Source organism: Camelus ferus, chromosome 9 (assembly GCF_009834535.1).
Source record: "Camelus ferus isolate YT-003-E chromosome 9, BCGSAC_Cfer_1.0, whole genome shotgun sequence".
NCBI classification, from domain to species: Eukaryota; Metazoa; Chordata; class Mammalia; order Artiodactyla; family Camelidae; genus Camelus; species Camelus ferus.
The window spans coordinates 16,845,743-16,866,632 of NC_045704.1; the positions used below are offsets into that span (position 1 = coordinate 16,845,743).

The window sequence follows — 20,890 nt, forward strand, 5'->3', positions numbered from 1 at the left end:
CATGAAGAATTGGTCATCTAATGCTGTGGATGTATGACTCCTTGATTGGTGTAGTGCACCATAATTAAGTAATGGATGTGAATTGTGTGTCTTCTATGTTAAGGACTCTGATTTTCATCTGGACAAAGGAAAAGACTCTTCTGAACACTTTCTGCTTCCTTCTCTGGATTCACTGTCTCCCCTTCTCCCCTTGTGGGAACTGCCATTGAGATCTCCTGCCTCCCAGCTGTGTTCAGTCCACAGGGAGCTCCAGTAGGAGACCAGAGGGAGGACATTGACTGATAGTGGAGTACTAATTCCCCAGCTCCCTCCCTGTAGTATCACTGTGGACTGGAAAGATTTTCGCCTGATGTCACAGCTCCTGTCAGGCAGCCCTCTCTAAACACCAACCCCTCGAGATTCTAGTAATAGCAATGACCTCTCCTCAGCTTTTCAGGCCTATGATGATGACAGACCCAATGATATCAGCCTCAGGAAACTGTGCAAACCCTCTTGTTTCTCTGCTTCATACCAACCCTTATGTCAAGTTATTCAAGTGGGGTGAGCCCCCTGTTTGTGCTGGGGTATAAGCCTTATTGGTCATGATGCACCTTCACCTCCCAAGTCACAGTGATACCCAAGTACTTTTGGCTGCAGCATCCTGATGGCTCTGCTGCCACCAAGCTAGTCCAATGGGGATGTGGACCAGACCAGTGAAGGAGCAGCCTGAGATGGTGAATCTCTCACCAGATTCCTCTCCTTCTTTGTGCCAGATCTCTGGTTGTCCTGCCCTCCCCTCACATAGAGAAAACCCAGCATTTAGGGAAAGGACAATGTCTTTATTATCACTCACATGTGGCCACTGCTTGACTGTCCAGTCACCCGTGGGGAAAGTTCAGCTGCTTCCAGACCTTTCCATATGTTGTCATCAGGTCATATAGTATGTGATGGGGGGCAAGGCATGGGGGTGGATGATAATTCGTGTAGAGGATGGGGAAATAATTCAGTGTCCAAGACTGTTTAGTTATGAGGTCAGAGGGAGGGTTGGGGACTGGGGGTCAGCAGGAGCTAAGAATCGTGAGAAAATGGGATGAGCAGGGAGGGGGCTCCACACCACAGGGCTAGAGATAGCCCCAGCCCTACCACCCAAGCCAGGTAGGGGGCAGGAGCAGCTCCAGCTGGGAGTAGAAGCTCATTCTCTAGAGGCTCATTCTCGTCATCACGCTTCTCAGCCACGGAAATGACCCCAATATTCTGAATACGGTTCAACAAGTAGCTGGAAGGTTGAGCCACGCAGCCCTGAACGTTCAATGAGGTGCTCAGCCCACCTAGAGAATGAACATGGAGTCAGAGAGGGCTCAAAGTTCCCCACACTTAAATTCCTGAACCCTAGGACTCCTACACACCCGTCTCCCGCCTCAGACCAGGAGATCAAGCTAAGAGCCTGATCCTCCCTCAGACCTAGAACACCTGGGTCCCCAGCCCCTTCTCCCCGTAACTCAGAGTCTCAAACACCCTCCCACCTGAGGACCAATAAAGCCAGGTCCCAGCCCCTTCATCCTTGGGACCTTACCCGCAGCACTCACCTCCCTGGAGAGCAATGTAACCCTTGTAACAGTGAGTGGTGCCGCTAGGGCACCTAACAGTTTCAGAGTTTTCTGGGCAGGATCCAAAAAGCGACACACAGGCTGGACAGTACAAGTCTCCTGAGGCAGGGGCAGCTGGAAAGCAGAGAGAAGGTTGGGGTGCAAAGCTCTGCTCTTAACAGCAGCCACCCTCCTGGAGCCCCAGAGTCTGTGTCTCTGGGGCCCCACCTCTCCATACCCCTGGTCCCACCTAGCCCGCTGGGAACCCGTACCTGGACGAGGGAGGGAGTTCAAGAGGACACTGCTGCTGCTGGCGCTGTTGCACTCGTCAGAGGAGCAGAACCGGGCATAGGAGGCAACGAGCACTCCTGGGGGTCCCGAGTGTATGGAGATAGTCTGGGAATCCTGTGTCCTGGCTTTGCTGCAGCCTTTGCTCCCCACTAGGAGTGATTTGTGTCCTGAGAGATGAGAGAGTGAAAGCTGGGCTGGGGGAGGGGCAAAACCAGGGATTCCTCAGTGCTCAGCAGGCGGAGGGGGACGCCGGTCCCCCCAAATCAAGAGCACAGGTCCTGCTGAGTGCAGGGCGAAGACTGGGGCCAGAGCCCAGATCTGCCTCCCAGATCTGCCACCTCTCAGTTCTTGCTCAAATGTCACCTTCTCAGTAGAGCATCCCCAGAGCAGCTGTTTTCAAATTGCAACCTTTACCTCACTCTCCCTATCTCCTTTTCCCGCTGGATTTCTTTCCATAGCTCTTATCTTCACACCCGTATCTTACTCTTTTTTTTTTCTCCTGCTTCCCCACTGGCAGTAAAGCTGCAAGAAGGCAGATGCAGTGGGATCTACAGCATCTAACACAGTGCCTGGCACGTAACAAGTCGCTCATTAGACCTTGGATGAAGTCATTGAGTTTACTCTGTGCGAGCTCTGTTCTTAGCCCTTTGCCTGGACCATCAGATATATCCCAGCAACTACCCAGCAAACTATTATTGCCATCACCTCACCCCTAGTTTTCTGAAAGGGAAACCAAGGCACAGAAAGAGGAAGAGTTGAGTTTAGAACTGCTGGGATGAGGAGAACTGGGCAGGAAATTCAGGAGAAAGAATCCAGGGTAGGGAGACCCAGGACCCCGTGCAGGGGTCTTGCTGTCCTGCACAGCTCACGTACCTACATCTATGAGCAGAAGTGTCTCCTGACACACCTCCCCAGGATCACACAGCTGCCTCCCATTCGTGGTCCATTCAACCGGTTCCTGAGCCAGGTTTACAGAAGTCCGTAACATGACTCCCCGATGACAGGACAGAAAAGCTGTGGACAAAGAATTACCAGGGTCTGTGTAAGCCAGGGATCAGCTGTGTCTGTCCTTCCAGGGTCCTGTGCTTGGGGAGGTCACACTGTTAGTCACACTCCAAGCAATCTGGCCATTGAGTCCCTCAGTCTCAGATTTAGAAGGGACCTTGGAAGTCTGAGCCCCACCCTCATTCTTTACCCTGCCTTTTTTTTTTTTTTTTTTTAATGGAGGTACTGGGGATTGAACCCAGGACCTTGTGCATGCTAAGCATGCACTCTACCCCTGAGCTATACCCTCCCCTCCTTTACCCTGTTTTTGCTTGAACACCTGCAGCGTCCTTTCTCAACCCCCCTTGAGGACAGCTGTTCTTCCCTGTGGAAATGAGAGAGACAGATGGCTCTTCCTTAGCCTGGACCAATCTCTGCTTCTCTCTCTGGGCCTCAAAGTCCTTATCTGGACATTGAGGAGGGTAGCCTGACATCATATATTCCTTTTAACTGAGAAATCCTGTATTCCAAACAAAAATACTCAACTGCCTCGTGTGCGCTAAGCATTTACTGTGTTCCTGGCTGCCATGATTACTTTCCATGGATTAACCCATTTAAGCCTGCCAAAGAGCTCACCTCACCTGGATCGCCTCATTTCCTCACAGCGACCCCCTCCCTCTGCAAGTAGATGATGTCATCGTCATCATCATCCCCATTTTCAGGCTGGCAAACAGAGGCAGAGGAGTTTTTAAGTAGCTTGCCCAGTGTCCCTGCTAGCTAGCCATTGGCAGAGCTGGGCTCAGAACTCAGGCATTCTGGCTCCTTGGGGTGAAAGATGGGGAAGGGGGGGATGGATGTCCGTCCTGAGCCACTTTAGCCCCTGTGGCCATCGGGAGTCTAGTTGGGAAACCATTAGACCTTCTCTTAAGGCCAGCACACAACCAGCCGTGATGTATCCCATGACGCAGAAACCCCAGGGCTGACCATGCAGCACCCACAAATGTGTAACCTTCCTCCACAACAGCCCCTGCGAAGGTAGGCCACTCATTTCCCCACTTCATGGATGGCAAAATCATGGCTCCCGCTGTCCTCCCAGCCTCGTCCCCAATCTCCCCACCCACCCCATCTTCCCCAGCTTGTCAATGGCAACCTCCTTTCCTACAGTTGCTCAAGTTGAAAACATTGCTGTCATTCTTGACAATTCCCTTTCTCTTACACCCCATGTTGCGCCCAGCAGGAAATCCTGTTGGCTGAAGCTGCAAAATACCCCCAGAACCTAACCACTTCTCCCCACCTCCACTGCTTCTACCAGGGGCCGTACCCTGAGGCTCTCACCTGCTTCCTCCTGAGTCTCCCTGGGGGTACCCTCCCCCACGCCCACCTCCTCTTTACACTATTCTCCAATCAGCAGCTAGAAGGATGCCCATAAAAAGAAGACTTCAATAGATCCTCATCCCACTCGGAATAAAATTATAAGTCCTTAAAATAGCCCCAAAGGCTCTGCAGGATCTCCGCTCCCACCCACCCCCTGCCAACCTCTCCATCCACAAGTCCTGCTCTGCTCCTGCCTAATCACTCTGCTGGAGCCACACTGACCTCTGGATTCTTCATTGAATGTATGGCAGGCACAAACCCACCCCAGGTCCTTTGCATATGCTCTGTCAACCCCGACAGTCTGGGATCATCGCCTCCTTCCTGAACTTGGTGAAACAGGCTCAAAGAGGTGGTAATCCTCAAAAGTTGGTTCAGCAGCAGAGCCTGGACAGAAACCCACATCTTTTTTTCCCTAAGTTTTATTGAGATATAATTTACACGCCATAAAAACTACCCACTTATACAACTTAACAATTCTTAGTAACTGTATAGAGTTGCACAACCACCACCACAATCCAGTTGAAACCCACGTCTCTCTGATTTAGACACTAAGCTCTTAACTCCCGTGCTCTCCCTGATTGTGGCTACCCACTGCTCTCACTGGGACCATCATCCAATTCCTTAGGAAGGCCGTCATGGCTATATAAATTCCAGCTCTTTGGTTCTTCTTCAATATGGGCTCCTGCAGTGGCCCATTTGGGGTAATCTGGGCTCTTGCACCCAGTCCTCTCTCGCCCCCATGCCTTCCAGAATCTGTTCTATCTCCCAGGGACGCCCTTCTGTCCTCCACTTATTCCCTGCTATCTTTTTTTTTTCCTCTGCCATCTTATTGTACCCCAGCTCCTGATGCCTGGCCTTGCTGATGCTCGATAAATATTTACTAAGCTACTGAGCTGAACTTAACCAGGAAAGGCAAATCCATCCCCTAAGATCTGACTTTGATGTCAAAAGCTAGCAGTATATGGACATATATTAAGAATAGCAGGGGAGGGTGTAGCTCAGTGGTAGAGTGCATGCTTTAGCATGCATGAGGTCCTGGGTTCAATCCCCAGTACCTCCACTAAAAAAATTAAAAAGGAATATCCTGAGGCTGGAAACCTTGGTGTCAGTGACATCCAGGCTCTGACCTCAAGGCTCCCAGTCTAGCCGGAGAGATTCAAATAAGAGGAACGTTTGCAGAACTCACTCAACTCTTTCGCTGAAGTTCGGACAGGGAAAGCCCTTCTCCCACCTTCCCAAGGCCCCGCTCCACTCATCACCCTACTCCTCTCCTCACCACGGTGGATGCTTCACATCAAGACAGTCTGGGCTGCTCTCATCCATCAGTGTGTCAGTTAGACTGTGTTTCCATGAGTAAGTGGGGGCCCTTCCTGTGTCCCCATTTGCCTCTTGCTTTCCCTGTTATACCTAGGGCATCCTCCATATTTTCTCTGATCTTTTTTCTCTTTTGCTAGGGTGCTCCTGTACCATGAGTGGGGGATGGGTGAGGGTCGGGTGGGGGTGGTCCAGGGGAAGTGGGAGATCCAAGGTTATCCAAAGTCAGGGGTGTGGAAAAACAGTTCGAATTGGAAGCAACGAGTCACTCCCAGTATGGAAACCAGCAGGCACTCCATTCTGATACTCACTTCTGCATCCCATGGATAAAGTGGTGATGTGCGATGCAGCCCATCCTCTCTGCCCTCTGACCTTCCTCCCTGCTCCCCTGCTCCCCTCCCACCTGGACAGGCTGCCCTAACTTGGTCAAGCTCAGCATCATTGAAAACACCTACCAGTGGGCTCCTGTCCTATAGATCTGTCCCCTGGGCCACACATCCTCTCTCTCCCCTTGGGCTGGACACCTCTCACTGGCAGCCTCACCTGATGCACCTACTGGGAGAATCCTTCCCATCACACCCGCCTGAGTGAGTGATAAACATCTGAGTGACTTGGGGAGCTGGTTTTGTGGGGGTGTTGGACAGGGTCCGAGGCTGTGGGACTGGGCACTTGGTCCTGTGGGGGTGATACTCACCTTGAGGATCACAGGTCTCCCTCAGAGTGATGGGCCCTATTTCCCGAGTCCCATTAAGCAGGTTGCAGCCTTCTTGAGATGTGCATCCCTGGACTTTCAGACGGCTAGAGATGGCCCCTGTGGAAAGAGAGAGGGAGGGAGATGCTGCCGCTGGAATCAGCCAACCCTCTGGGGGAGGCACAGCTCTGGGAAGCCAGGCCCATCTTCCTCTGGGTCCCAGGACTCAGCTACCCTTCCACCCCAGAGACTCAGATCATGGTCCTCAGACCCCCTATTCCCATTCAGTGCCCCACAGGGCCCCCATGTCCCACTCACCGCTGAACAGGAGGACCCCACTGTAGCAGTGCGAGCTCTCGATGGGGCAGGGCAGCTCCGCTGCAGACCCACAGCCTGCTGTAGACAAGCAGACTGGACACCGCACAGACCCCATGGCTGGGGAGGTGAGAGAGAAAGAGAGGGAGGGCTGAGAGGGCTCTGGACTCAGACTGGACGGCTTGCCTTTCCTCCTTAACCCCTCCACTCCACACCCACCCCCCCTGCGCTGTTTTGTTGGTCCTAAGAGTCAACCTCCCTAGTCTCCTGAAATGTGCCATCTTAGGGCTCCTCCTAAGAAGGCCTGGGATGCAGGGAGTTCAAGATATGTGACTAGAGAGAGAGCAAGGTGGGGAGGGACCCTGAGATCTGGAAAGGGGCGCCTGGGACTGAGTACAGGAGGAAGTATGAGTGGAGAAGGGGTGCCCTGAGAGGAACCATTGGCTTCGCCCCACAAGTTCCACTCAACAGTCCGAGAAGACAAGCGCCCGTGTTCACAGAGTATGCCACAGAGTAGAGAAATGCCAACCATCGCTCCGAACCCGACTTAGGATCTCAGACAAAAAAGGGCAGTGGGAAGTTACAAGCCGATTTCACTTAGGAAGAGGAAGTACCAAACCCTGAATAGAACACAGGTAAACCAAATTCAATGGCATAGACAAAAGGGGCGGGCACCGCGTTTGGGCTGTCGCCACAGTCGAGTCAGAGGTGGGTGATTGAGCATCAGACAACCAGTCCAGTTTGCTGCTCCGGGACTGTTAGAAGCCGTGCTAAGGGAGGGAGTGCTGGGGAGGGTGGACGGGGTGGATGGGGTGGGAGAGGCAGGGAGGGATTCTAAATGAACTGTCCCTGTGTGCTCTCCCCCTACCCCCTCAGTCCCGTTGCTCCCCTCCTCCCAACAGCCCCTTTCAGTTCCTCCTCCTCCTCTCCCTCTGGCACCTGTGGGTGGGGGCAGGGCCCGGAGAGGGACGGTGGAGGAGAGATTGTTGCACAGATCCTCCCTGCACACGTGGGTGTAGGATAGAGCGGAGAGTCCGGGGCCTGTCCTGTGCTGGGTGACGCGGGCCTCCTGATTCGCCGCCTGGGTGCAGCCCTTGAGGATCATCAAATTCACTTGGAGTTCTGTACAGAAAGAGAGAGAGAGGGAGAGGTCAGGACTCTGGGGTCCTGGAGGGAGGGTCTGCATCGTGGCCTGGGATGAGAGGCTGGACAGGAGGCCCCTGGGCAGCCAAGGAGTTGCTCCTGGTATTGGGGTTGGGGGGGGGGGCTCTTCTGAGTTTCTACACAGAATGCAGGTAGGACTGGGTGGGGATAGGGGTGTCTGCACAGGAGAGGGTGGGGGTCAGGCGTGGGGCTCATGGGGCCCTTCTCACCATTCTCAATGAGCAGCAGAACTTCCTGGCAGCCCCAGCCATCCTCACAGGACTTCTGGCCGGTCGTCCACTGGAGAGGCAGCTCCGATATGTCCCTCACTGTTTCCGCGCTCCCCTGGTTGCAGGTGAGGGCATGCACTCCTGAGGCGGGAAGAGCAAATCTATCTTAACCCATCCTCCAGGGGAATCCGCTCCCGGGCTGGGGTCCTCACGCACCGGTCAGGGTGTGGGTGATGCCCAGGAGGGCCAGCAGCAGGGCAGGGCTCATGATCAGGGCAGCAGGAACACTCTCCTTTTCTTTCTCCCAGGAAACAGCGCTTTTATAACTTGCCTCACCTGAGGCAGCCTCACCCAAGGAAAAGGGTGGGGAAGGCAGGGTCTTGCTAAATAAAGCCTTGGCCCACCCTCTGAGTCTCAACAGCTTAATGGCAGAGGAATCTGAGTCCTCCATCTTTTCCCGGACCCAGGATCCAGGGCCTCAGCCCCCTCAGCAACATTCGAGACTGAGGCATCCTGGCTCCTAGTCCCCACTGGTCCAGATCCCCAGCCCACTTTCCTCCCGGGCCCAGCTATGTGGGTCCCCACCCCCATCCTGTTGCGGGGTCATTTTGGAAGGCAGTTTCCTCATCTCATAGCAGCTTGGCCACCTTCTGGCCCCAGGTGGTGAAATGACCCAACTGCCTGTGAGGACACTGAGCAGTGGGTCTTGGCTGGTCCCTAAGCTCTCCTTACCCTAACCTCTGTCCCCACAGATTCCTACTTCTGTTTTCTTTTTCCTTCTTCCCTATATTGCTGTCCTTGTTACTCTCTGGTTCACGACTTTCCCTCCTGCTTTCTCTGCCTCTGTCCTCTTCCTTCCCAGCACAACACAAGCCCTAGAATCTCTGCTTTCCTGCCACCCAGGAGGGAGCTGACTTATGGCAGGAGGAGGGGATGGCGGCAGAGACTGAATGTCTTTTGAAGAATTCAGATATTCCTTGTCAAAGCAAAGTTTCTTTGCCGGAAATAGATGGGAAGACTGGTGTGATAGAAGATTAGCTTTTCAGAAAAACAGCATCAACAAACCAAGCCTCATAACATTGGCCTATTTCTATGGTGTAAATACTCCTACCAGGTCTGATTTTAAGCTACCAATCATTTAACAACCAGCTCACCAAATCTCTAAATATTTAACAATTGGCTTCTGCAAACCTGCACAAAGCAGCTCTAGCACACTGGAGAGGAGACAGACAGGGAAAAGTAAGGGCGTGTCCCTGGGCGACCACAGAGGCCAGATGTGAGAAAGAGAGGGGAAAGAGAGAGAGGAGGAAGAACAATAGTAAAGGAGAAAGAGAAATGAATATGTAACTTGCAATTATGTTTACTTTGATATCTTTTTACATTCCATTTTTCTTTGTGTTTGCAAGTTTAACATTTGCTACAGGGACAGAGGCATGTTCCTCTCACTTCCAACTGTGTCTCCACCACTCACATGGCATAGTATAGGTACTCAATCAATATTTATTGGAGCAAGGAAGGAAGGAAGGAAGGAAGGAAAGAAAGACAGCAACAGAGCCATCACTACATTTGTATGGATTGTGCATCCCCTCCCCAGTGATTCACATCATTGCTGTGGGCACCCTCTGGAGTTGTGCATGGCCTAAAGCAATGTCCCTGAAACAAAGGAAGAAGGGAAGGAAGAGTGGGCAAAGAGGTCCATAGGGTCATAGGTGGCCAATTAAATAACAAGAACAGAAATACTAACAGCGATGGAGCCTTGTGCTAAGTGCGCCAAGGCATCCACTTGCAGCACTGCCAGTGCTGATTCTTTTCTTTTCTTCTCTTATTTCTTCTATATCTCTTCTTTTCTCTTTTCTTTTCTTTTCTTTTCTTTTTTCCTTATCTTTCTTCTTTCCTTTTCTTCTCTTTTCCTTTTCTTTCCTTGTCCTATTAGGAGCAACAATTGCAACAATTCCTTGCTCCTCTTATAGAAGAGGATCAGAAACCAAAAGAGGGAGAGAAGCTCACCAAGTCCTCTGATTCAGGCTGTGGCTGAGCTAGGAACAATTCTGGGCCCTTCAGCCCACATTTTGACTGATTTATCCTGCTTTCTCCCTCTGGACTAGCCAATGGGTTCATCAGGTATGAGAAGCCTGAATTATGCTGGAATTTGCTGCAGATATTTACCTATAGAGGACAAAGGAGACTGTGTAGCACTTGGGTAGAGCTTCTCCACATGTATCTCCAGCAAACACCCTTACTTCCCCCTTGGGTCTCTATAAACCTGGCTTTGTTTCTGCATGATTAGCATCATTTTAGTTGTTTTTTTAAAATATATTTTTATTGAAGTATAGTCAGTTTACAAAGTGTCAATTTCAGGTATATAGCACAATGCTTTAGTCATACATGAACATGCGTGTACTTGTTTTCATATTCTTTTTCACCACGAGTTACTAAAAGATACCGAATATAGTTTCCTGCGCTATACAGCATGAACTTACTGTTTATCTATTCTGTATGTATCAGTTAGTATCTGCAAATCTCTAACTCCTAATTTATCCCCTCCCACCCCTTTCCCCCGGTAACCACAAGTTTGTTCTCTATGTCTGAGAGTCTGTTTCTGACATTCTTTTCCATTATTGGTTATTATAAGATATTGAATATAGTTTCCTGTGCTATACAGTAAATCCTTGTTGTTTATCTATTTTAAATAAGCTGTGTGAGTCTGTTAATTCCATACTCCTAATTTATCCCTCTGCCTCCCCTTTCCCCCTTGGTATCCATAAGTTTGTTTTCTATGTCTGTGAGTCTGTTTCTGTTTTGTAAATAAGTTCATGTATTTCATTTTTCAGATTCCGTATGTAAGTGATATCATATATCTGTCTTTCTTTTACTTACTTCACTTAGTATGATAATCTCTTAGGTCCGTCCATATTGCTGCAAATGGCAGTATTTCATTCTTTTTATGGCTAATATTCCATTGTGTGTGTGTGTGTGTACACATCTTTATTCATGCATTCGTTGATGGACCTTTTTAACATTTTATTTTTGTTTGGCTTTTTTGTTTTGTTTTTGTTTGTTTTGTTTGTTTGTTTATTTGTTTTAATGGAGGTACTGGGGATTGAACCCAGGACTTCATGCATGCTAAGTACACACTCTACCACTGAGCTATACCCTCCCCCCGATAAACATTTGTTTTTAGTTACATTCTCCCAACACCCCCGACCTTCCAAACTGCTAAGGCATCACCCTGCTAGCCACTGCTTCTTCTTAAGCTGCTTCACCTAGTCTGTAAATGTGGCTATTCCCCAGAGTTCATGCTGGTTCCTTTCTCTCACTATTCACATCCCCTTCTATCCACATTGTTGGCTTCACTTCCCTTCCATAAGCTGATACCTCTCAAATCTCTAACTCTAGGCAGGACCTTCAATTCCAGGCTCCCATTGGACATCTCCACTGTGATGTCCCATTGGAAACTTTTGTGATGGACACAGTTCATGTTCTGGCTGCCCAGCACATTTCAAAAGCCTTTGCTATACTGTATTTTGCCTTGTATTCCAAGGCAGAATCCAGAAAGCTCATTTCCCCAGCATCCCTTGCAGGAATGACACAGAAACGGGACCCAGGTGTTCCCAATCAAGACACAAGATTGTAAGCACACAGCACCACAAAGCAAAGGGTGCATGACATTTATTGCTTTGAGTGAGGCTGGGTAGTGGTGGTGGTGGTAGTGCAGAAGTTTCTGGACTCCAGGGCCAGCTTCAGTAGTGCAGTGTATGTGTGGTTTCTCTGCCTAGCAGTGTGGCAAAAGATCTTAATTGAAGCTGCCCAGAGACTACAGTTTCGGCATTGTACTGGGCCATGTGGCCTCCAAGCCTGCTTCTCTGATTCCCATGGAGCTCTGTGATCTGCCTAAAATATTCTTCAATCAATTCCTTTTCTGCTAGTTGGAAGGGCATTTCTGCTTAGTGCCCCTCAACTATCCTAACAGTCAATCACCATTAACTGTAAGGAGAACCGTTATTTACTGTCATGAGAGTTGCCTTTACTTATTATAACAGTCAACGCAAATTGTCATACAAATCTTAGCATCATCAATCCCCATGACTTAGCATCAAAAATCCCCATTAATCATACAACAGCATTAATTGAGCCATTACTCTGTGCCCAACCCTGGTAATTCTTAACATGGATTATTGAATTGTCACAACCCCCATTTGAGGTTGGTAATATCATCCTCTCCGTTTTCCAGAGAGGAAGCTCTGCTAATACGTTGCAGAGCTGGGATTCAAACCTAGGTGGTCTGACTCCAGGGCCAGGTGTGCAGGGCTCCTCCCAGGTGTACAAGGTCTCATTCTTGGTCTCAGAGGTATAAGAGTTTCCCAGACCACTGATAACTTGGATTAAACCCCAGTTTTTCCAGCTTCAGTGTTCAGAGTTTGAATTCACAGACACACTCCAGGAGACAAAAAAGCATTTTTGCTGAAATCCAGACATTCTAGGGAATTTATTGCAGAGATGGGGGCATGGTTCTCATCTTCATTCTGCTCCTCTCTGAATATAGATTAATGAATGCAAAAAATGTAAAATTTTATGTTTCTCATATTCCTTTTTTTAAAAAATCATAATATTATATCCATTTCTGTCCAATTTTAAGCTTCTCAGCTCTGCGTCTTTTTCTCTTGGTGCTAACTAAAGAAATAATATACCCACATCTTGAAACTAGAGCCTTTTCTAACTGCTGGCAACAGAAATCTCAGCAAGGTAAGGAGGTGAAAATGTCCCATCTTCCTAGACAACTTTCGATCAACAGATCCTATTCAGTATCCTGAAACAGTCTTCACAAAGATAATTTCTAACAGCTGAGTCTTATAAGACACCCAGGCCCTAGTGGTCTTCACTTGGTCCTGTGAAGGTAGCTCTTAATCTCTCAAAATCTAAAATTCTGATTAATTGCCTTAAATCCATTAATCCATTGCCTTGGACATAAGATTTAAACTGACAAATTTGTATTCTAGAAGATACAAATACCTGTAGGGGTTTGTTTGTTTGTTTTGCTGTGGAAGAGGGCCTTTTGGTGAGGAAACTCTTTTCTTCTAACCTCTTAAGTTCAGAACCTAAGGGCTGTAAATTAAACTGACAAAAGTCAAATTAACAGGAGAAAAGGCATACAATTTTTATTATTTATATGCATGGGAGTTTACATAAAAAATTGAAGCCTAAAGCTAGACTCAGGGCTTATGTACTATTTTAACCAAGGAAAGGAGGTTTGGATTTAAAGGGATGATAAATTGTGGGGAAGTTACTAGAAAATATATAGAGTAATTAATGCGAGATGAGGGTTATTTTAAGGGAAATTTGTTTATGCAAACTTGTCTGTGCTGATTCCTTGTCTCTGGTGATGAGTTGTTCTTTTTCTGGTACATAGTGGGAAAATACCTTCAAAAAGGGAAGTTTATATTCTATCTTTGGCAATAAGTGGAAGACAAATAACTCGTCCTATATTTACTGGTTCTCAGTTGTCTTTAGCTCAAAATAAACCTTATGCCAAAGTAGCAAATTTTGGGGTGTCATTCTCTGATCCTCTTCAGGTCATTGATCAGCCCATCTTTTCTCTTACTTGTGGCTGTAATATAAATCTAATAGACTGCCAGAGAGATTTCTGATTTAAGTGTTTCTATATTAGCATCTCACCCCTTTTTGAAAGAGGGGAGCATGCTTATACACAATCCTCTATACTTTCATTTTAATCTTCCAACCTTTTCTTTGAAACTTTTCAAGTCTATGGAACAGATGAAAGAATTGTACAATCAACGTCCTATCCCCTTCACCAAAATTCACCAATTGTTAACATTTTGCCACATTTGCTTCCTATCTCTCTCTCTCCACATGTGTATGTGTGTGTGTGTGTGTGTGTGTGTGTATACACATGTATGTATCCCCACACCCCCATCATAGGATCTCAGCCTAGCTGAACAGGCTTATGACCGGGGCAGCTAGTAAAGCAGCATTTCTAAAATATCACCTGGGCATTTGCAGTCTTTATAATAAAGTTCCACAGGTGATTCCCATGCCTAGTGGGGGTGACATCCCTGTGACAAGATTTCCTGATGTAGCCCCTGCTCTTTCTCTGAAGAGATAGCCAGATGAGGTGAGAGAGAGCTGTGAGGGAGGCTACAATGCACCCCAACCTGACGTGACTCTGAGGCCCCAGGCTTGGGGTTCTCCAAAGTAGTGTGTTGTGTGTGTGTGTGTGTGTGTGTGTGTGTATGCAAGTAGGCAGAGAATCACTGCTTTAGCAGGCAGAGGACTCAGCACTTCCCAGGGGCCTGAATACAGGCACACCTCCTTTGTTGGTGCTTTGCTTTATTGCAATTCGCAGATACTGCATTTTTTACAAATTGAAGTTTTGTGGCAACCCTGCATCAAACAAGTGTATTGGCACCATTTTCTAACAGCATTTATTCACCACATGTCTCTATACCATATTTTTGCAAAACCTGTAAATTTTCCAAAATTATTATTATATTTGTTATAGTGATCTTTGATGTTACTACTGTAATTGTTTTGGGGCGCCACGAACCATGCCCATATAAGACAGCACACTTAATTGATAAATGTGTGTGATCTGACTGCTCCACCAACTGGCCATTTACCCCGTCTTCCTCTCTTTGGCCTCCCTATTCCCTGAGACACAACAATATTGAAATTAAGCCAATTAATAACGCGACAATGTCCTCTAAGTATTCAAGCTAAAGGAAGAGTCAATCAATGCAGCAAACTTCATTGTTGTCTTAGTTTAAGAAATTGCCATATTGAGCATTTTTTTCATGTGCCTATTAGCCATGTATACGTCTTTGTTGGAGAAATGCTTATTTGGGTCTTCTGCCCATTTTTGGATTGGGTTGTTTGTGTTTTTGTTATTGAGTTATATGAACTGTTTGGATATTCTGGAAATGAAGCCCCTGTTGGTCAAAATATTCAGTATCTTGTAACAACCTATAATGAAAAAGAATATGAAAAGGAGTATATATGTATGTATAACTGAATCACTATGCAGTACACCAAAAACTAACACAACGTTGTAAACTGACTGCACTTCAATTAAAAAAAAATTTTTTTTTAAAGAAATTGCTGGGGCTAGGGAATAGCTCAGTAGCAGAGCACGTGCTTAGCATGCACGAGGTCCTGGTTTCAATCCCCAGTCCTCCATTAAAATAAGTAAATAAATAAACCAACTTAATTACCTCCTCCATCATCAAAAAAAAAAAAGAGAAATTGCCACAGCCATCAACCTTCAGCAACCACCACCCTATTCAGTCAGCAGCCATCAACTGCTCCAGCCAAGACCCTCCAGAAGCAAAACTGATTATGACTCACTGAAGGCTCAGATGATGCTTTATTTAGCAATAAAGTATTTTTAATTAAGGTATGTACGTTTCTTTAGGAATTATGCTATTGTACATTTGACTGACTACAGTTTAGTGTAAACATAACTTAAAAGGCACTGGAAAACCAAAAAACGAGACTCTCTTTATTGCGGTGGTCTGGAACGAAATCATAATATCTCAGAGATATGCCTGTACCCCTGTACGGAGAGAAGGAAAAGAGAAAGAGGGAAGCAGGGAGGCAGGACTGAGAGGGGAGGGAGAGGGAGTGTCCTGGGCACAGACCCCGCCCCCAGCCCACACGACCCATGATGTGCTCCTGCCCCAGGAGGAGGCCCAGCACAGAGAGGGGAAGGACAGCAGAGCTCACACATCACACAGCAGTGCTTGTGGGCGTTTCTGGAGTGGAAACTCTTCTCACAGAGGGAGGGACACAGCAGACAGCAGATACCATGGAGCCCTCCTCAGCCCCTGCCCACAGAGGGCATGTCCTCTGGCAGAGGGTCCTGCTGGCAGGTGAGAGGGGACAGTTTTCAGGGAGTGGGCAGAGATGGGAGAAGAGTCTGGCTGGGGTCTCGTGGGGAGACAGGGCTCTGAGAGGGGACAGAGGGCTTCTGTTTGGACCTCAGTGGGGCAGGGTAGGATGGAGGGATGGGGTCAGCAACAGGAAAATCTCAATGAACTAGAATTGCTAAAGGGCAGGAAAACCTAAATTACTGTATGTTTTACAAGTTAAACAATAAATTTTGAACAATAAATTCCTGAACAATAAATTTTGGAAACTGATGACAATACTAAGCACAGTTATTGTCATGGGAAAAAAAACAACTTAACCAGGGACATTAATATTGTCCATACCGACCACCCTTAGAAATTGACAAGTAAACACCAGGATGTGGAGGGACCTGGGAACACACCTTCCTTCATCACCAGGTGTTTGGCGCCTGTTCCATGCACTGAGGGTACAATAAGATCAGCAGAGTCCTGCTTTCACAGAGCTCACGTTCTGTGGGGAGGAAGACAGACAAGCAAAGAGATCTAGAATGTGCTGTCAGGTGCTGACAAGTGTCATGAAGGAAACAGAGCAGGGGAAGGTCAGAAAGTGAAGGCAGAGGGTCTTTAGAGCAGGTGGTCAGGGAGGGCATCTCCTAACACGCCCCCCCACCCGAGGGTGAGCAGGCGCGTGAGAGCAGAGAGGGAGTGAGCCGGGCAGGCACCTGGGGAAACAGAGGAAATAACAAGATCAGAGCTGCTGAAGTAATGGGGGTCACACTGCCAACTGTGAACCAGTAGGAGACACACACACACACATACACACTATAAAAACACATAGCAAGGCTGAGGGATGAAGAGACCTGCTCAGGACCCAGGGCTTCTTTTTCCCATCCCAATTTATAGGTGAGATTATGAATTGCTTTCTCTCCCTTCCCTCCTAGTCTCACTCTTAACCTTCTGGAACCTGCCCACCACTACCCAACTCAGTATTGAATCAGTGCCAGTCAATGCTGCAGAAGGGACGGATGTTCTTCTACTTGTCTACAATGTGACAGAGGATCTTCTAGGCTATGGCTGGTTCAAAGGAGAAAAAGTAGAAAACAGCCAACAAATTGCATCATATATAGTAAGCTCTCAAGTAAATGTACCAGGGCCTGCATACAGCGGCCGAGAGACGATATACGCCAATGGGTCTCTGCTGTTCCAGAATGTCTTTCAGAACGACACAGGATACTACACTATAATTGTTACAACGAATCACTTTGACTCTAAAGCAGCATCTGGACAACTCCGAGTATTCCGTGAGTGATTCCTCTCTGACCTCTGGGTGCAGGGTGGTGTGATGTCACACAGGACCTACAGGCCTGGACTGTGGCTCCATCCCCCTCTGCATTACTCCCATGTTGGGGTTTGAAAATTTAGTGCAAGACACACACTGGAGAAAAATTTCAAAGGTTTAGAATCCTTTCCTGGAATCTGGACCCTGCAGACACCCTGTGCAAAAAGAAGGACCAGTCTGATGGGAGTACTCAGCAGAGGGAGAGGAGTCTCAGTCCAACCCCCTGGGCCCCTCCCTGTGACCATGACCCTGAGGAAGACCCTGTAGGACTCAATAAGGGCCTGGCTTGAGGGTCCCCTGGGATCCTCACAGAGACACTCGGGTCCCCCCCACCCCCGCAGCCCCAGTCCCAGGGCTCCTGACTCCATGGCCCTGGGGAGCTTGTTCCAGGTCTCCAGGTTTCTGAGCTGGTCACCAGCCAGGGCTCAGCCCTAAGAGCCAAATCTGGGCAGCAGTCCTTCACCTGAAACTCAGTATGGAGAGCTTAGATGGATGAGATCCCCAGGCCATCAGCCAACCACCCTGGGGGACTTGGAGTCTCCAAAGGAAAGTCAGTGTCCCCAGGGAGGAGCAGAGGAGAGAAGATACTCCTGGCAGCAACTTGTCCATGAAGACTCAGCCCGGGGGCCCTCTCATGAAGCTGGTCAGTGAAGAACCAGGACAGGCGCCAGATGGTCTCTGACTCCCATCTTATTGTTTCCACAACTAAATGCTGCTGCACAATTGACACTTGAGGAAGTCTGTGCTTCCTCCCAGACATATAGCAGGTGGCCGTATGTTCAGTGAGCTCAGAGTTTCATGCATTTGTCTTGTGATACACAGACCTGCCTTATTCTTTAAGGACTCAGTTTGGCTTAGAGGTTAAGAGATGACGACTCTGATTGAAGATGCTTTTGGTGGAATCAAAGTTATAAAAGAGGCAATGTTCTCTCTGTTATCTTCACAGCGAAGTTACCCACACCTGTCGTCACCAGCAACAACCTCAACCCCCTGGAGCACGAAGGACACGGTAGTGTTAACATGTGAACCTGAGACTCAGAACACCACCTACATGTGGTGGATCAACAATCAGAGCCTCCCTGACAGCGCCAGGCTGGAACTGTCCGAGGACAACAGGACTCTCACTTTACTCCATGTCACAAGGAATGACACTGGACCTTATGTGTGTGAAACCCAGAACCCAGTGAGTGCCGGCCGCAGTGACCCATTCACCCTGAATTTCCTCTGTGAGTAATCTCTGTTTCTATGTGGCCCAGGTAGCCTGCCCGAATCTACACAGCCAGAGGCCAGGCCACACCCACTCCCCTCAGGTCCAAGTACATGGACCCTCACCCGTGGATACCAGGCTGGCCATGACTTCCTGGCCCAGGCAAATCTGGGCAGGCCTAGCCTTGAGTCAAGACTGGGAGGGAACAGCTGCTCCTGTCTTGAGAGGCTCAGGATCACCATCCTGTGATGGGAGAATCAGGTTAATGTCTCAGACTCAGGGTGAGTGAACATGAGGGGTCTGGTTGGGACTTTTTAAGACAAGGTTGTGACCCAGCTCAGAGGGACACTTTGGCCCTAACACAAACCAGGATCCTTCCCTTCCCTCTGATTGCATCACCCATGGTTTTATGCACTTTGCTGCAAGTGGCAGGGACACCCTGTCATTTCCCCCTCAGACTCCTATTAACATCCAGAGGCAAACCTCAGCCTCTCCTGCCACAAGCTTCTATCCCAGCCACTAATGATCTTGCTTTATCAACGGGAGACCCCAGCAATCCACACAGGAGCTCTGTACCCCCGCATCATGCCACACAATAGCAAATCCTATATTCTGTGACTGGCCTGGATAGCACCACTTATGAAAAGTCAGTCTCTGGCAAGTGGTCCCTGGACTACTTGGACTGACCTTGGGTGGAGATCTCTCTGATTTTCTAAAAGTACCCTGAAATTAGTTATGTACCAAGCTGTGTGCCACAGGACAGTGGCCAAAAAGTATAATTTATAGGAGGATTAAGTGTACAGTCTTTTGTTAAAACCATAACCACTGCTCTCTAGAGACATCTTTCACTGTGATATTCAATCCACAGACCTGGAATAAGAGATTTCTTCAGATTAAGAAATCATTTAGTTGGAAATTCTCCAGGTCCTAAGGTCATGAAAACTAACTGGACCATCTTCATTTTCTACTAAGTTACTTCGCAAAAAGGAACACTTTCCCTAATAATGTAAAGCTGTTCTGGCCCGATACGTGGAGCGCCTGCCTCCCTGACATACACAGATGTGTATATACACTAGATGAGAGGGGCTGGCATTATGAAGTCACAGAAGACCTTAGGAAAGGGTCACATGGAGGCGTGAGGGAAAATTTCTACCTGATGATGAGGTTCCTGGGCACATGGGCTGAAAAGGGGTTCCCGGTGCTGATAGTACAGAGATGTCTAGGGGGACCAGGCAAGGGTCACCCTGAGGTGATCTGGAGGTCAGAGGGGATGTGTAATCATCTTTCAGATTGTCACCTGAATGAAGACTCAGGGCCTTCTTCATAGGTTCAGGCCGTCCTTTGGGTCACCTTTACAGAATTGACTGGATCCCAGGAGTGGCTGAGATCTCTCGGGAAGGAGCTCAGCCCCAGGCCACAAATCCTCTCTCAGCCAGTCACCTCCTCTGTTTCTCCACAAGCCCAGTGGACAGCCCTCCATCCAAGCCAGCAACACCACTGTCACAGAACATGGGAATACCATGTTCTTGACCTGTCTTACAAATGACACTGGGATCTCCATCTCCTGGCTCTTCAATGGCCAGAGTCTGTTGCTCACAGAGAGGATGAAGCTGTCCCAGGGCAACAGCACCCTCACCATACACCCTGTCAGGAGGGAGGATGCCGGGAATTATCAGTGCCAGGTCTCCAACCTGGGCTATTCCAGCAAGAGTGACGTCCTCAGCCTGGATGTGACCTGTGAGTGACCCTCATCACCTCCTATAAGTTATTAAAGTCTAAATCTCCTTTTTCTAGGGGGAGGGTATAGCTCAAGTGGTAGAGCATATGCTTAGCATACATGAGGTCCTGGGTTCAATCTCCGGTACCACCTCTATAAATAATTAAGTAGGCCTAATTATCTCCCCTTCCACAAAAATAAGTAAATAAATCTCCTTTTTCTTATGTGTACAATAGTGTTTATGATGCACTTTATAGAACTGTTGTGAAGAGACAGTCAAGTGAAGGTGGAAAGCATGTAGCAGACATGTATTCAGGCAGTAAGCATTCAGTATGTTACTTGGCTTTGTCATTATTATTGGCTTACTGTCACATTCAACTCCAGATCCCACCACTTGTCTTCCTCACTTGCACCGTCATCTCTGCAGGGGAAGTGACACCACTTCCTCACAGGGATAGGCGGTGGTTGTTTGCAATGAGAAGTGAGAACACTGAGTACTATGCCCTGCACAAGATCAGTTCTCAGGATGGTGTGTTCTGTATCCATCTATTAGATCTCATTGGTTTACGGTGTTTTCACATCTTCTATTTCCTGTATTCAAATTCTGTCTTGCTATTCTATCCAAATAGGGTGTTGAAGTCTCACTCTTATGATAGAGCTGTCTATTTCTCCCTTCAGTTCTGTCAATTTTTGCTTCACAACTTTGGTGCTCTGTTGTTAGGTGCATATATTCTTATAATTGTTATATTTCCTTGATGAATAGAAACTTTTCTTGATATAGAAGGCCCTACTTTGTCTCTGATCATCTTTTTTGACTTAGATATAATTTTATCAGATATGCATATAGCCACCCTAGCT

General features: G+C 48.0%; 1 protein-coding gene across 1 annotated transcript in view; it reads left to right on the forward strand.

The window, feature by feature from the left end:
- Window positions 1–20,890, forward strand: part of LOC102516314 (carcinoembryonic antigen-related cell adhesion molecule 6-like) — a 41,357-nt gene that overhangs the window by 11,333 nt on the left and 9,134 nt on the right. The window contains 4 exon segments of the mRNA XM_014550920.2: window positions 15,603–15,790; window positions 16,711–17,070; window positions 18,055–18,107; window positions 18,109–18,334. Of these exon segments, the coding sequence (XP_014406406.2) occupies window positions 15,603–15,790; window positions 16,711–17,070; window positions 18,055–18,107; window positions 18,109–18,334 (827 nt within the window).